The 17,670-nt window shown below is 43.7% G+C and overlaps 1 protein-coding gene across 3 annotated transcripts in view; it reads left to right on the forward strand.

Moving 5' to 3' along the window:
- The window catches only part of KDM1B (lysine demethylase 1B), a 99,776-nt gene that overhangs the window by 59,904 nt on the left and 22,202 nt on the right, over nt 1-17,670 (forward strand). For all 3 annotated transcript variants that reach the window (XM_058285286.2, XM_058285284.1, XM_058285285.2), the window contains 3 exons: nt 10,427-10,465; nt 15,142-15,349; nt 16,769-16,953. In XM_058285286.2, the coding sequence (XP_058141269.1) occupies nt 10,427-10,465; nt 15,142-15,349; nt 16,769-16,953 (432 nt within the window). The remainder of the gene's footprint in view (nt 1-10,426; nt 10,466-15,141; nt 15,350-16,768; nt 16,954-17,670) is intronic.

The following is a 17,670-nucleotide window of genomic DNA, read 5'->3' on the forward strand; positions in this document are numbered from 1 at the left end:
AAGTACAAGATGTTCTATTATGTTATAGAAACAAATATACTCATAAATCTTGTTGCCCATGTTGTTCTGTTCTTTCAAGTCCTGGTTCTGCCGGAATGTTATGTCTTGTTGCACCAGAATGTTCCATCTCTCTGGGAGATTAGCCACCTGCACGTATATCTCTAGGGACAGCATGACGCAGTGGTCAGAAAGTAACTTGCTCCTATGGACACAGCATGCCTTTGTTTCCCACAAACATAAAAAAAACCCCCGAGATCCTGTGAGTAAGGAAGGCGGCATGAGTGGGTATGTTTGGGTGGTTAGGAATCTGCCAGAGTTGATATTCTGTGCCCTTTTAATTTGGAAATTACGTAGTGTTTAAAAATGTGTGATTGCTTCAGAGTGTTAAAGGTGCTAATCTACACAAATGTCATGTCAGTGCTTTGAGGAATATTAGAATCGTTGTAATCCCAGAGTAGTTTTTAGTATATTCACAAAGATACACAGTTATCAGCAGCAGAACACTTTCTTAGTTCAGCCATTTCACTTTTAAAGAATGAATGGAAAGTTGTATAAAGTTAATGATTAAAAGTAACTCAAAATAATTTAGAAAATATTGCAGAGTGAAAGGAAAAAATACGAACACTTGAGAGTTAGATTTTTATTTTAAATTTTACACATGTATTACATGAATATAATTTCAAGATACTAAATGGAATATGTGTATGTATATGCATATATACATATATGTAAGTATAATGCACAAATAGAAAGTAAGTCTTCCTTAACCATCTTCTCCTTTCCCTTTTAAGAGGTATCCACTCTTAAAAATCATACTATCAGTAAAAGTACTGCACTGAGGGGTAGTCTTTTTGTTTGTTTTTTTGAGGTACCAGATCTGGGAATTTAACCTGGGACCTTGTAAGTGGGAAGATGGTGCTCAACCACTGATTTTTTAATTGAAATGTAAAATGCATAGATGTTAAATGTATAATTTATTGCCTTTTGACAAGTGTCTTCCTTCATTGTATAGCCCATAGGCCAATCAAATAACATTTCCATCACCCCCCCCCCCAAATTCCAACCATTCCTTCCCTTTACCCTCAGAAACAACCACTGTTCTGGTTTCTAGCCCACTAGGTTAATTTTACCTCTCTTGATCTTTGTAAAATGGAACCAGTCAGTATTTACGCTCTTGTGTCTTTCACTGAGTAAAACTGCTTCTGAGATTCATCTGTATCATTTCATATATTGGTCTTGTCTTCCTTTTTATTGCCAAATAGATGCCATTGTATGACTATACTACAGTTGGTTTAACCATTCTCCTGTTGATGAACATTATAACTTTTTTGTTTTTATGGATAAATGGTAGCGAACATTCCGTGGACTTGTTTTCTTATGTGTAAATATGTAGGAGTGTAATTGTGGAATCATATTGTAAATATATGTTTAATTTTGAAGAGGCTGCCAGCTTTCCTCAGTGGTTGAACCATATTACACTCCCAGTAACCATGTATGGGAGATTTGGTTTTCTCCAGCATTTTGTGGTGGTGCAGTTTATTTGTATATTGTTTATATTTTAGTCATTCTAGTGGGTATCTCATTGTGATTTTAATTTGCATTTCCCTGATGACTAATGATGTTAAATATCTTTTGCTGTACTAATTTGGTCCCTCATAATTCCTCTTTGGAGACATGTTTGTCCAAGTTGTTTTTGAAATTGGGTTTGCTTTTTTATTTATTTGTAGGAATTCTTTGGTAATCTGGATGTGAGATATGTATTTTGAAAATTTCTTCTAGTCTGTGACTTGTCTTTTCACTTAATAGGTCTTAAAAATTTTTTTTTCATGCAGTTGTAGGTTTACAGAAATATTGTGCAGAAAGGACAGTTTCCCTACATTCCCTTGCCACACACAATTTTCCTTATTAACATTTTGCATTACAATGTTACCTTTGTTATAATTGATAAAGCAATATTATAATTATACTATTAACTATAGTCCATAGTTTATGTTAGGGTTCACTCTTTTTTTTTTAAAGATTTATTTTTTATTTATTTCTCTTCCCTTCCCCTCCCCCCCAGTTGTCTGCTCTGTGTCCATTTTCTGTGTGTTCTTCTGTGTCCACTTGCATTCTTGTCAGCGGCACTGGGAATCTGTGTTTCTTTTTGTTGCGTCATCTTGCTGCATCAGCTCTCCGTGTGTGTGGCCCCACTCCTGGGCAGGCTCTGTTTTTCACATGGGGCAGCTCTCATTGTGGGGTGCACTCCTTATGCATGGGGCTCCCCTATGTGGGGGGGAACCCGTGCATGGCACAGCTCTCCTTGGATGCAGCAGCACTGCACGTGGGCCAGCTCACCACATGGGCCAGGAGGCCCTGGGTACTGAACCTTGGACCGCCATATGGTGGATGGACACTCTTATCAGTTGAGCCACGTCCACTTCCCTCAGTGCCGTCTTTTTTTTTTTTTTTTTAATACTTTTTAAAATTAAAGTTAATAGATCACATACAATGTTACATTAAAAAAACATGAGGTTCCCATATAACCCCCACCCCCATCATTTTTGTAAATTGTAATTTTTTTTGAAGATACATACATCACCAAAAAGGTTACATTATAAAAAACAAAAGAGGTTCCCCTATACCCCCCACCTCCCCACCCCACTCCTCCCACACCAACAACCTCCCCCGTCATTGTGACACTTTCATCATGCTTGGCGAACACATTTTGACGCACTGCTGCACCACGTGGATAATAGTTTACCCTGTAGTTCACACTCTTCCCCCAGTACATTCAGTACTGGGGCAGGATGTATAAAGTCCAGCCATCTGACCCTGCAGTATCATTTAGGACAACTCCAGCCCCAAAAATGCCCTGCATCACATCTCTTCTTTCCTCTCCCTGCCCTCAGCAACTATTGTGGCCACATTCTCCACCTTGATGCTACTATTTCTTCTATTACTAGTCACAATAGTTTTATAGTAGAATATCAGTAAGTCCACTCTAATCCATATTCTATTCCTCCATTCTGTGGGTCCTTGGGATGGTTATATCCACTCCGCCTCTATATCGAGAGGGGGGCTTAGATTCTACATGGATGATGGATGCAATTCTGCTTGCAGTTGTGGGCACTCTCAGTTCCCTGGTGTGGTGGTTGACCTTCTGCACCTCCGTTAGGTGGCCTACATAAGTTCAACGAACCAGAGAGTAGGTGTTGCAATTCTGCTGAGGCTCAGGGCCAGCTGGCACATGGACAGTCCAGAGATTCAAGTCTCCTGAGTGTACAACAACGCTAGCACCAATGAGAGGTTCAGTAAAAGTGACTGAAGAGGCATGTGTAGAAAAGTCACATCTGAGTCCAACTCCATCACACTCAGGAACACAGATTCCAAAGTAGGGCCCACTCAGTGTCGTCCTAATATTCTTATCACTTTAATCATAATTTCCTTCATCTCCTTAAGTTGATTAAGGATATTTGTGTGAACGTCATTGATGAGTTGTCTTCAGTGCTATGTCACGTCTGGATTCTTGGTTGTTCCTCTGGCTGTGGCGTCTCTTCCCATTTCGTAGTATGGCTTAACAGCTTTTGTTGACATCTAGGATTCTGATGACGGTGGTGGTGGTTTTACTCTGTTGATCAATTTCACTCTCTTACCTAATGGTTTTTATTTCACAGGTCTTCTTTGATTTTTGGTTCAGTTTTTCCTAAAGTTTTGAGATTATCCTGTAGTTATGAAAACAGGGGCCGGGGGCTGCTAATGGGGTGTCCGCGAGATCTTTGTGCCTAGGAAAGAGGGGAGAGATGAGCCTTTCCTTCCTTCACTTCCCATGCTGGCCAGCGGATGGCGCTCCTTGGCAAACCTTTCCAGGGAAATGATCCTTCAGTTCCTACTAGCCAGCTCTTCTGAAGGACCAATTCAGAACCAAATCATGGTGATTATATTCGCCAAAAAAGAAACTACACCCGCCTCCAGCCATGCCCTCCCCCTTCCCAGGGGGAGTATGTCCTTCATCCTTTCCCATGGCCCCTCAGCCACAGGTTTAACAAGGCTGTTCGCCTTAGAGGTGCGGGATGGGAGGCATTCCCAGCCACGGGGGCAGCAACTCACGTTTTCCCTTTGGCCTCGTCATCTCTCTGTCCCCAGTCCCTCCTGGACGATGCGTGCAGCCCTCTTCTGGGTTGCAGGTTCCCGAACTGGGTCCCTCAGATGGCTTCTGCGCTTTCTCCCCTGTTTTACAAGAGATCTGCGCCCTGCTGAGCTACTCCGATGCCATCCTAAAACCCCCCATTTATAGGGACCTGAATGCCCCCTCCACTCCCTATGGAATCGACTCCCTGTGCTCCCCCTCCTGTGTGTTCCAGTTTATGTTTTAAAACCAGTAGTCTCTTGCCCCAGGCCTCTTCAGTTTCGTTGTTAATTATACCGCTTCAGCTGTCTGCAAGCTGCTTCTGCGTGCAGGGCAAGTTTTGGGAAGGGGAGCCCCCTTCAGTTTGCCACCTTAGATTGGCCCTGACATACAGGCACTCCAGTGTGAGCACAGGGCTTGCTTTGCTTCCTCCAGAACAGGGCTGGGGATCTGCCACCAGAGCACAGGCTGGCTTCACAATGAGTTGGGAGAGTTGGAGGAGGGACCGGCAAGGGTGCCTTGAGCTTCTGTTGTTTTGTAAGTTCCATTTTCTTGATAGGGTGCTCACCCAGGTGCTCTAGTCCTTTAACTGTTTTCTGGAACTCTTAAGAAGATGGTTATGCCAGTTCTGTTTTGCTTTGTTGTTTTTAGAGATATGGGGAATTGAACCTCATACGTGGGAAGTAGACACTCAACCATTGAGCCACATCTGCTTCCCAATGAGAGTTGGCTTGTTTGTTTGTTTGTTTGTTCTCAGGAGGCACTGGGGATTGAACCCAGGACCTCATACATGGGAAGCAGGTGCTCAATCACTTAAGCTACATCTCCTCCAGCCAGGTTTTGCTATTTGTTCAAAGATTCTGCTGGGGTGGAATTCTGGAGCATCTTATGCTGCTGTCTTGTTTGATTGGAAATCTTAGTAGGTCTTTTGATGAGATGGAGTTTTAAGTTTCAAAGCCCACTTTATCCATTAGTTCTTTTATGATTAGAACGTTTTTGTCCTGTGTAAGAAATCATTGAATACCTCTTGACTTGCAGATATCATATTTTTTTTTTAAGATTTTTAAAAACTTATTTCTATCCCCCACCCCCTCATTGTTTGCACTTGTTGTCTACTCTGTGTCTGCTCGTCTTCTTTTTAGGAGGCACTGGAACCTCCCATGTGGAAGGGAGAGGACCAACTGCTTGAGCCACGTTTGCTTCCTGCTTGTTGTAGCTCTCATTGTGTTTCCTTGTTGTGTCATTTCGTTGCATCAGCTCACTGCACTGGTCAGCTCACTTTCTTGCTTATCATCTTTAGGAGGCACTGGGAACCGAACCCGGGAACTCCCATGTGGTGGGGGGCACCCAACTGCTTCAGCCCCATTCGCTTCCTTCTCCCATTTTGTTTGAGGGGCTTTATAGTGTTATCCTTTATGTTTATGTCACCAATCTATCTTGAGTTAATTTTTTTCCTTTGTTGTGAGATATAGGATTCAATTTTTTCTGTACAAATATCTAGTTCTGTACTATTTATTGAAAAAGTTATCTTTTTCCCATTGAATTAACTTGACACTATTTTCAAAAATCATTGACTATACATGTGAGTCTGTTTCTGGACTTGGTTTCACTGATCTCTTTGTTTAACCTCACCCAATTCCATGCTGTCTTGATTATTGTGTCTTTTTATTTTATTTATTTATTTTTGTTTCATTTTTATTTTTTGAGGTACCAGGGCTGGGGATTGAACCTGGGACCTCGTGTATGGGAAGCTGGCGCTCAGCCACTGAGCCACATGGGCTTCCAATTGTGTCTTTTTAGTAAGTTTTAAAATCAGGTAGCATAAGTTCATCCAACTTTGCTTTTCTTTCTTGAGATTGTTTCGGCTGTTCTAGGTTCTTCACATTTTCATATAAATTTTATGATCAACTTATTAGTATCACACATTAAAAAAGCCTTCTGCGATTTTCACTGGAATGCCATTAACTCTACAGATAATTTCAGGGAGAAATGACATCTTTACTTTTTTAAGTCTTCTAAACCAGGGATTGGCAAACTTCAGTTCATGGATCAAATCTGGCTAGCTGCCTGTTTTTGAACGTAAAGTTTTATTGGGACACAGCCACGCTTATTCATTTATTTTGTCTACAGCTGCTTTCATGCTATAACAGCAGAGTTGAGTACTTTCGACAGAGACCTTATGATTTGCAGATTCTGAAATGTTTACTGTCTGAACCTTTATAGAAAACATTTGCTGATCCCTTGTGAGACTCAGGAGTGTGGTATATCTCTCCACCTTTTAGGGTCTTTAATTTCCCCAAGAATGTTTTCTGGTTTTCACTGGAGATGCTGTTTATGTCTTTCATTAAATCTCTCTCTCTCAATTTTTATATGATTATGAATAGAATTCTTAATTTCATTTTCAAGTAGTTGCTGTTAGGTAGAAATATGAATGATTTTTGTATATTGTTACTCATAGTCTTCGTTGAATTTCTCTTATTAAGTTTCACCAATCTTGTAGATTCCTTTGGGTGTTCTGTAAACCAGTCATATGATAATAAAGGCTATTTTGCTTTTTTTTCTGTCTTTTTGCTTTTTCATTTTCTTGTCTTATTACATTGATGAGGACCACTAATACAGTGTTGAATAGAAGTTGGTAAACACACATCCTTGCCTTATTCCTGGCCTTAGGAGGAATATGCTCAATATTTTACCATTATGTATGGTGTTAGCTGTAGTTTTCTGTAGATGTCCTTTATCAGCTCTAGGAATTTCTATTCCTGTTTGAGAATTTTTTTTTTATGAATAGATGTTGGATTTTGTCACTTACTTTTTCTACATTTTTTATGTTGACTATATGATTTTTCCCCTTTAATCTGTTAATGTGGTTAAGTACACTGATTTTGGAATGTTGAAACAGCCTCATATTCTTGGGGAGGGGGAAATCCTATTTGTTTAAGATGTATTATCCTTCTCATATGTTGTTGGTTTCAATTTTTTCTTTTTTTAAAAGATTTTATTATTTTTTATTATTTATTTCTCTCCCCTTCCCCCCCTCCCACCCCGGTTGTCTGTTCTCTGTACCTGTTTGCTGAGTCTTCTTTGTCCGCTTCTGTTGTTGTCAGCAGCACAGGAATCTGTGTCTCTTTTTGTTGTATCATCTTGCTGTGTCAGCTCTCCATGTGTGCAGCACCATTCCTGGGCAGGCTGCACTTTTTCTTTTGCACTGGGTGGCTCTCCTTACGGGGTGCACTCCTTGCGCGTGGGGCTCCCCTACGTGTGGACACCCCTGCGTGGCACGGCACTTCTTGCACGCATCAGCACTGCGCATGGGCCAGCTCCACATGGGTCAAGGAGACCCGGGGTTTGAACCATGCACCTCCCATGTGGTAGATGGATGCCCTAACCACTGGGCTAAGTCCACCACCCTGTTGGTTTCAATTTTGCTAATAATCTGTTAAGGAGTTTTGCACCTACGTTAATGATGCGTGGTCTGAGTTTTCTCCTAATAGCCTCACTAGATTTTGCTGCCAGGGTTATGCTGGCTCTATAAAACAAATTGAGAAAAGAAAAAAAAAAAAGAGAAATATATCCTTCTCTCTTTCGTTAAAGAGTTTTTATAAGGTTGATGGTATTTCTTCTTTAAGGTTTGGTAGAATTCACCAGTTAGGCCGTTTAGACAGTAACGTACTTTGCAAGTTTTGAAATGGCAAATTCAGTTTCTTTAACAGATAATGGCCATTCGGGTGGTTTATTATTTCTATCAGTTTTGGAAGCTCGTTCATTTAAAATTTAAATGTTTATTGATCCAGAGTCATTTCGGTTTTTCAGCTTTGTATTCTTTGGAGGACAAAGTGGGGATAGGTTTATTTGTGGAACAGCACTGAGAACATAGTTCATTTCACAAATGATAGCAGACTACTCAGACTGTTCTCCAACTTGCTTTTCACTGAAAACATCTGTTTTGATACCATTTCACAAAGATCTCCTCTTTCTCTTTAATAACTTATAAATATTCCATTGACTGGATGTGTCTACTTAATTTACTGCTATTGAAGAGAATTTAGGTTACTTTTAAGCATTTATTATTCCTAATATATTGAGAGCATTTGTTGGATCAATTCCTAGAAATGAAATTTCTGTCAGTATGTACAGTTTTTTGTTTGTTATTATGTTATATGGGAACTTTGTATTTTATACTTGATTTTTCTGTAAACCTACAAATTCTTTTAAAAAACAACAACCTCTCATGTAGCTTCCCCCCAGTTTATGAAATAGAGCATTGTTAAGGACTTTGAACCCCCGTGTGCCCCTGAGCAGTTAGTTCCTCTCCCTTTCTTATGAAGGTAAACAGTGTTCTGAATTTTGGATTTATTATTCTCTTGCTTTTTGTTACAGAAATACTACATATTTATGAAACCCCAATGAACATATTAAATATGGCATATTTTTTATTGGTTATGAATTATATCACATTATTTGTATTCTTTGAAACTTGTTCTTTTCACTTAACATTAAGGTTTTCGCAATGCATCCATGTTGGTACCTAAAACTCTAGCTCATTCATTTTCCCTGCTGTGTAGTATGACATGGTATACTATATACATAAAATTATACCCCAGCGTAGCTGTACTCCTGCTCACATAAAGATTGTTTCTGGGTGTTTCGTTTTACTCTTATATACAGTGCTCCTGTGAGCATAATTACACATCTCTGAGTTTTTCTGAAATATTCTAAAGACTAGAATTGCTAGGTCATATGTTCATTCTTTAGTTTATTTAGGTAACTTTTACTGAAGTAAAACATACAAACAGAAAATGCACAAAATCGAAATGAATAGCTCAGTGGGTGCAGAGTTTCTGTTTGAGGTGATGAAAAAGTTGGGTAATGCGTGTTGGTGATAGTAACACAAAATTTTAAATGTAATCAGTACCACTGAACAGTACACGTGAAAGAGGTTAAAATGGGAGACTTTGAGTTGTATATATGTTACTATAATAAGTTTTTTTAAAAAGGAAAAAAAAATGGATAGCTCAGTGAATTTTTGATACCGAGCAAAAGTGGGTTCTTTTCTCCCGATGTGTCTTTAAAGCCAATTCCTGAGACACTGGAGTTTCACAGAGAGAAAAAGTTGATTTGGTCCAAAACTGCCTCCCTGATTTGCAGAAATTGTGATATTTTATAATGCCAGGGTGCTGATGAATGATTGGGGTGGAGCTGGACACAGGTTCCCTCATTAATAAGCCTGAAGGGGTTGAACAAGCTGGTGGGACCCCAGGCCAGGGGGAGTGACAAAGCTACAGACGTGTTCTGAGATTTAGGTTCTGAGATAGGAGAGGACAGAGTAGAGGTCGGTTGCAAGGTTCTCCATATGGATACAAAACGAGAGGATGGCGTGATTACCATCCCAGTAGTAAGACGCACGGGGGCGAGGCCAAGTCCAGAGTAGCCACAGACAGGGTGGGACCGCTCTAGCCAGCTTCAGCGATGAGCTGTTTTATAAAGTAAAGGCATCTATATAATGATCTAGTAACCATAATTATTTGTTAATCCTGAACCCTCAGTTACATCTTCACAAAGTGATTATACCCATTTAGCCCTTTCCCACTAAAGAAACAGAATGATTTCCAGCCCCCACAAGCCCGCCTCGTGCCCCCTCTCAGTCACGGCCTCCATCCCCTAGTCCTCCCTAGGGTTGTTATTCTGACACCTAACACTGGAGATGCTTTGCTTGCCTTCGAACGTTCGATAAGCGTAACCACGCAGCAGGTATCCTTTTGGGTCTGGCTTCCTTGGCCCATTACATCTTTGAGATACATCCTGTTAGGGTGGAGCTGGAGCTGGTTCGTTCTCACTGTGTAGTGTACCATTATTTGAATATAACACAATTTTTTCTCCGTTCTTCTGTCTGTGTGCTTTGGGTTACTTTTATCCTTTTTTTCTATTATAAACAATGTTCCTTTGAACACTTTAATACCTCCGTTGCTGCTCACATGCAAGAAAAATTATCAAGGGTAGAATTGCTGGGCATATGGTACGCTCCTCTTCAGTTTTACAAGGTAACGCCCAGTTACTGTTCACAGTGACTGTACATCCCTGCAATTTAAACTTTGATATTGTGTGAAATTGCTCAGGGGTTATACTCTTTTATATTTCCACCAGGAGCATACTTTGAGTCCCTGTTTCCCACATCAAACTTTTTCTGTCACACTGTTTTCTGTGCAAGTCTGGAAGGTGAAACAGATATCTTATTGACACCTGAGTATATTTTATAAAGAAACCTAATTAACGCTGACCAAACTAAAGACTTTTTTATACCCTTTTTTTTTCTTTTTTCAGATTGAGACCTCAGATTATTGTTCGCTTCCAGAGGACCTAGTGAGTATTCCTGCAAATTCTGGATGGGAGTTATCTGTGCCTTAGGGTATAAGTTCTCTGAGTAAGTGAACATCACAGTCACAGGAATTTCTCCCTCCTTACTTGGTCTTTGATCAAAGACTTTGCAATCTAACATGGTAACTATATTATTAAAATGCTAGCAATAGGGAGTGGAGGTGGCTCACGTGGTTGAGCACCTGCTTCTCACACGGGAGGTCCCGGGTTTGGTTCCCAGTGCCTCCTGAAACGAACAGCAAGCGAAACACATGAAAAAACAACAACAAAAAACAAAACAGGGGCCAAAGTGGCTCAGTGGTTCAGCACTGGCTTCCCTCATACAGGGTCCTGGGTTCAATTCCTGGCCCCTGGTACCTCAAAAAAATAAAAATAAAAAATAAAGACTAAAATGGGTGATTCCCACCCCTCCCCTGCTTTAAAAAGACAAGTTATTTTGCTTTACTTTAAATGGAAATAAAAAGGAAGAGACTATCTTGCCTTATAAAAGGGACCAGAGTTGCATTGTTTTTCAAGAATGAGTTTGTGATCCCCTCTCCTCTTGAATTCTTCCACGGGAAGAACCAAGGGGTCCATAATTTGGCCAAGATTAAGCTGCAAGAGTGTTCTTTTGTATTCTGACCTTAACGTAACTGTTTTGTCCTTTTCCTGTCCAGATTTGGAAGGGGAAGCAGCATTTCCAGTTGACAGAACCCCTCCTCACCCTTAATTTATCTCTATAAAACTTTACTACCTGGGTAGTAAATGCCATGGCAAACTCCATGTTTTGTAAAACCAGATCCAATGACTGTTTCAGAAAACGATTTTTAAAAATTTGTCATTTTGAGTTTCAGTATTGTTAATTTGCAGCTCTACATGTCTGTACTTGATTATCAGACACAGGGAGAATTAACACCTAGTAAACTTACTTTAAATCCGTTCTGTAACATAAATGTAAATATAAACTATATCACAGACATGCATATGTATATACATATATACGTATGTTTTTATAATGGGTTGTACCCTTAGACATTCCCATAGCAAAGCAGTGGCCCAAATAATTTCCAGATTTAGGGTAGACAGGATGAGATTATAGAAAGGAAAAATAACTTTAAATTCAATTATAATACTTTATGAATCTGCTCCCTAATATTGAGAGCCACTTTACACCCAGAAGAATCTAAACTTGAAGACAGAGACATCCATGGGACCTAGGAACTTGAAAAAAATCGGAAGACTCCCTGGATGTTCATCCGGCATTATTTTGTGTTCAGTTTAGAAAGCGTAAGGAACAGATTTAGAGTCATAATCATCTCCCTTACCCTTTTCCTGTGGATTCCAGGGTCACTTTTTTTTTGAGGTACCATGACTGGGGATTGAACCCAGGACCTTGTACGTGGGAAGCCGGTACCCAACCACTGAGCCACATCGTCTCCTCTCTAGGGTCACTTTTAAAACAGTTCCTAATGTTGAGTGGCTATTTGATTCGATATGCTAATGGTATGACAGATCAAGTACGATTTCTTCAGCGGTCTGCGTGGTTGAGGTGAGGGTGGGGTTTCGATGGCACGTGGGCAGGGTTGTCACCAGCTCTCCAGGAATGGGGCGTGGGCCGAGAGGACACAGCGTGAGTTCTTCAGTTACAGTCTGAGTTCCCAACACCAGTCGCCCATGGGGGAAGAAAGACTCGGGGTAGGTAGCAGGACGGCAGGACCTCGCTTGGGTCCTGACTCAGTTCACCCACAGCTACATGACCCTGGAACGGGATGAGCCTGGGCTCGTGCTTTTGCTTTTCAATAATTTTAACGAAACAGATATTTGGCATATTCTCTCCTCCATGCATTTGGTCATCCAGTGCCACTGGGCTGAAAGGCCAGCAGTTATTTAAGATGCCCTTCAGCGGGGTCATGTTTTTTAAGCCCCTGGCACAATGCCCTCTTCACGGTCCATTTGGAGCACCAGGATCTGAATCCTGAGTTTACTAATTCTCACCCTAGGACTGAGCTGGGAGGGGGCGGCAGAGGCAGAACTGGTATGTTGGGAAGGAGCCGAAGTGTCGTCCCTCCTTCGGGTGTAGCATTGGCTGGTCGAGGATAGTGCAAGTGTGAGATTACCCTGCCTCTGTTGGCCTTGCTTTTCCAAACCAAAAATAGACTTGAGAGGAAAGATTGCAGACCCCCGGGCCTGCAGGGGTGCGGCAAGCAGGATGAGTGTGTGAAGCAGCTGGGGGCAGTCTTTTTGTTTTTTGCAAAGCAGTTTTATTGAGATACATTCACATACCATACATTCCATCCAAAGTGTGCTATTAAGGGCTTTTAGTATGATCACAGAGTTGTGCATTCATCACCCCCATTCAATTTTAGAACATTTTCATTATTCCAAAAAGAAACTCATACCTCTCTGAGCAATGACCTCCCAATCCCCCTATCCTTCTCTAGTACCACTAACCACTAATCTAATTCCATCGCAATAAATTTATTTATATTTACAGTTTATGTAAATGGAAACATACAATATCTAGTACTTTGTGTAATTTTTTTTTAATTATAGAGAAGTTGTAGGTTTCCCAAAAAGTCATATAAAAAAATACAATGTGGGAGTGATTTATAAAGGATATTGGGGTTTGTAGTAAACTGAAAAATGTTTGCCACAGATTTGGACTTTTTGAAATCTAAAGGACAAACAACACATGGCCAAACTGGACTCACTCCCTAGGCCTCGAGGTCAACAATCCCAATTTGCTTCATCCTTTTTTAAAAGATCTATTTATTCATTTACTTTCCCCCTTCCCCTCCTCCCACCCTGCTGTTTTTGCTGTCTATGTTGTCTTCTCATTTTCTCTCCTGTAGGAGTCACCAGGATGTGATCCTGGAGACCTCTGATGGGGAGAGAGGTTCCCTATCAATTGTGTCACCTGGTTTCTGGTCTCTGCTGTGCTTCACCTTGACTCTCCCCTGTCTCTCTTTTTGCTGTGTCATCACCTTGCTGCGTGACTCACTTGTGCAGGCACTGCCTCACCATGCAGGCACTCACACAGGCACCGGCTCACCACACAGGCACTCACTCACCACACAGCACTGGTGCAGGCACTGGCTCACCACGCGGGCTCTCACACAGGCACTGGCTCACCATGCAGGCACTGGCTCACCATGCAGGCACTCGTGCAGGCACTGGCTCACCATGCAGGCACTCGTGCAGGCACTTGTGCAGGCACTGACTCACCACGCGGGCACTCATGCAGGCACTGGCTCACCATGCAGGCACTCGTGCAGGCACTTGTGCAGGCACTGACTCACCACGCGGGCACTCATGCAGGCACTGGCTCACCATGCAGGCACTCGTGCAGGCACTTGTGCAGGCACTGACTCACCACGCGGGCACTCACGCAGGCACTGGCTCACCATGCAGGCACTCGTGCAGGCACTTGTGCAGGCACTGACTCACCACGCGGGCACTCACACAGGCACTGGCTCACCGTGCAGGCACTTGTGCAGGCACTGACTCACCACGCGGGCACTCACGCAGGCACTGGCTCACCATGCAGGCACTCGTGCAGGCACTTGTGCAGGCACTGACTCACCATGCGGGCACTCACGCAGGCACTGGCTCACCATGCAGGCACTCGTGCGGGCACTGGCTCACCATGCAGGCACGCGTGTAGGCACTTGTGCAGACACTGACTCACCACGTGGGCACTCACGCAGGCACTGGCTCACCATGCAGGCACTCGTGCGGGCACTTGTGCAGGCACTGGTGCAGGCACTGGCTCACCACGCGGGCACTCACGCAGGCACTGGCTTCCACTCAGGCACACTTGCTCATCTTCTTTTTTCACCAGGAGGCGTCAGGGATTGAACCCAGGTCCTCCCATATGGTAGGCGGAAGCTCTATCCTTGAGCCACATCTGCTTCCCTGCTTCATCCTTGATGGCAAATGGCATTTGCTTGAAACCTGGAGCTCCCATCCCTGAGCTAGAGGTTCTCCTGTATCAGTTTCTTAGAATTCTCAGAGCATACATTCAACGTCAGCTTTAGAAAAGTCTGTCTGTGGCAGGGTTGCTTTAGAAGGCAAATAAATTCTCTCTTTTCTTTTTTTACAATAATTAATCATCATGAGGATCCATTGACCCCATATGTTAAGTCAACTCTGGAAAGTTCTTACACGTTTTAAGACTGCAGATAGCTTCTTTTTCTACATTTGATGCCTTCTTTGGATGGTTGTGATGTACTCATCCCTCTGAAGGTTTTTAAGTAACATTTGGTAGAAAGCAGTAATGCTAATACTTAGGATTGATTTTTTTATGTTCTAGCTCTTCAATTTTACCTATCCTTATATCCTAAGTAAAAGGGCAGATGGAGGATGACTCAGTACCAAATGGAAAGACATCTCCCACATCAGACTTAAACAGAGGCTATAATACAGTAGACGGATGCAGCTTGGAGACTTGCCTGGGGTTGGCGAGGGGGTTTTGGGCTGGAGAGTAGACTGACGCTGTCTGTCTGGAAACACACTGCCTGGGCATCCAGAGCCATTTGCGCTCTGCACCTGGCTGGCAGGATCTGGCGTGGATTGTTTAGGAGTGAGAGAGAGTTTTAGGAGTGGATTGTTTAGGAGTGAGAAAGGGCTGGGCTGCGGGACCGCAGCGCGTCACATGTCTGCCCGCCCCCTCCCCGTTGCAGCGCGTGTCGGAGGTCCCCGACCACTGGTGGTACTCCATGCTCATCCTCCCGCCGCTGCTGAAGGACAGCGTGGCAGCGCCCCTGCTCTCCGCCTACTACCCCGACTGCGTGGGCATGAGCCCCTCCTGCACCAGCACCCGGCGCGCCGCGCCCGGCGGCGCCAGCCCCGCCAAGCCTGAGCCCTCCAAGGCGGCCCCCAGCGCGCTCGGTGAGGCTGCCCAGCACCCCGCCGCCTTCCCCTGCCCTGGAAACGTGTGGGTGAGCCGGGCGTCGGGGACCCCCCCCCCCAAGCGTGTCCGCAGGGCGGCGTAGAGCTCCTACCGTTTCGTGGCCTTGCTTAAGCTCCAGGTCAGATCCCGTTGTCTCCGTACCATGCAGCTCATTCGCCCCTTAATCACCGGAGAGCCTGTAGCGCCTGCCCAGGCGCCTTGTCCACAGGGTTTAATGAGCTTTTATTTACGGGTTGGGTGGCTGCATAATTTAATGATCAGGTGAACTCCGAATTAATAGAGGAAAGTTTTTACCTATGCAACAGCCCTTCTTTTTTTCCCTCCAAATCTTTCCGCCTGCAATTATTGCCATCAGTGATCCCGGCAAAAGGGCTCTAAGATAAAAACAAACCTCCCCACTCCCGAAGTAATTCAGGAAGGAAGGCTCCAGGTCAGGACAGGCGCTGTTGTGGACTCTTCACTATAAAGGAGTCTTGAAAAGGCTACACCAGAATTCTTGGTGTAGAAGCGAGTATTCTAGATCTCCCACTGCCTGCACACCAGTGAGCTGCGTTCTAGATGGTGCAAATGGATCTTTACCTTGTGGCCTTATCGCAAGGTTTTTAATAGCAGCCCTGGGCCTTCTTAAAATGCCCGTGTGGTGGAAACCAAATATGAAGTGGTAACGAGGGCGGAGTGAAACAGGCACTCATGCTGTCAGTGGGAGGGTATATTTACGGAGGACAATTTGGTCCAGCAGTACCATTTCTAAGAATTCATCCTAAATAAATTATTGAAAATAAGTCTAAGGATTTATATGCAAAGGAATTCATTGTGGCATTGTTTATAATAGTGAAAAGATTGGATGAAGTGTAAATACCTATGCCTAGCTGTAGGGGATGGCCAAATAACAAAATATTTTATGGCCTTTGAAAGCATATATAATAACATGGGGAATGATGATATAGAAAAGAATTTAAGTAGTTTTGAAAATGTCATTTTCCCAGTATTTTTCCAGCTCTGTAAAAACGTATGTGGCACACTTAATATTATGTAATATATTAACAAAACAGAACTAACAATAGACTATACCACTAAATATAACTCTGCCACCAGGGATAATCAGTGTCGAGTGATTTTTATTTACTTCTGTTAGCCTATTAATTTTACAACCAGGGTAATGCCAGTAAAAGTTACTTTTAAAATATATTTCCCCACCATGGAAATTAAAAATTTGTGAATAAAGATGGGGAGAAGGACTCTCGCTCATTTTCATCCTGGCCGGCTGGCTAGCGGAGGCACAAGTATTGGCGCAGGCTGGAGTGGCACTCGCCCACCTGTCGTGTGTCGGTTCTGGTTAAGGAGCCGGGCAGTGGGCGGGCCACCCGTCAGGCTCCCCCGTCTGTGTCTCCTGGCAGTGCCGGGCATGAACCGCTACTTCCAGCCCTTCTACCAGCCCAACGAGTGTGGCAAAGCGCTGTGCGTGAGGCCGGACGTGATGGAGCTGGACGAGCTCTACGAGTTCCCCGAGTACTCCCGGGACCCCACCATGTACCTGGCCCTGAGGAACCTCATCCTGGCGCTGTGGTACACCAACTGCAAGGTGAGTGCACGCCGCGCGGGCCGACGGCGCCTTGGCCGGGCGCTGGTGTTGGCGGGAGTCCCGGACCAGGGTCTGTCTCCAGCTGCGGCACCGTCGTCGGCGTCGTGGGCAGGTCGCACTGTGCCGTGGCGACTGTCCTGTGCGTTTTAGGGTGTTGGGGGGTATCCCGGCCTCTTCCCGCTGGCTGCCATGAGCACCTCCCAGTTGTGACAACTACGGACGTCTCCAGACATTGCCCAGGGGAAGCAGCGTTGCCCCCTTGGCAACCACCGCTTGAGCCCGTGTGATCAGAGGGCTTGACCTTCCGGCGTGTCAGTACACGGCGCAAAGTAGGGTCACGGAGGTGCAGTAGTAACGTCAGAGAGGGCCAAGGACCTTAAAGAGTGCACTCCGAGCTCCTCAGCGGCAGAGAGAACGCCGTACTCAACATTTCAACCAACACCAGTGATTTTCTGTGTATTGAAACTGAAGAAATGTTTGGGGTGTCCCCTTAAAGGGAGTGCAGCTAAATGTGGAGGGGACTGGTTCTTTTTTTTTTAAATAAGGTTCTCTGTCATGGGAACTAGGGTCACCTAGTATTTTTCTGATTTACCATTTTCTTCGGCACTTATTTGTGATTGTGACTGCCGAATGCTGAGCATTTTGCAAGACACCACAGTGGGCTTGATCAAAGAAATGTGTTCCAATTTCACTCCGGTATTTCCCTGGATTAGACAC

This window comes from Dasypus novemcinctus, chromosome 22 (genome assembly GCF_030445035.2).
Source record: "Dasypus novemcinctus isolate mDasNov1 chromosome 22, mDasNov1.1.hap2, whole genome shotgun sequence".
Taxonomy (NCBI): Eukaryota; Metazoa; Chordata; class Mammalia; order Cingulata; family Dasypodidae; genus Dasypus; species Dasypus novemcinctus.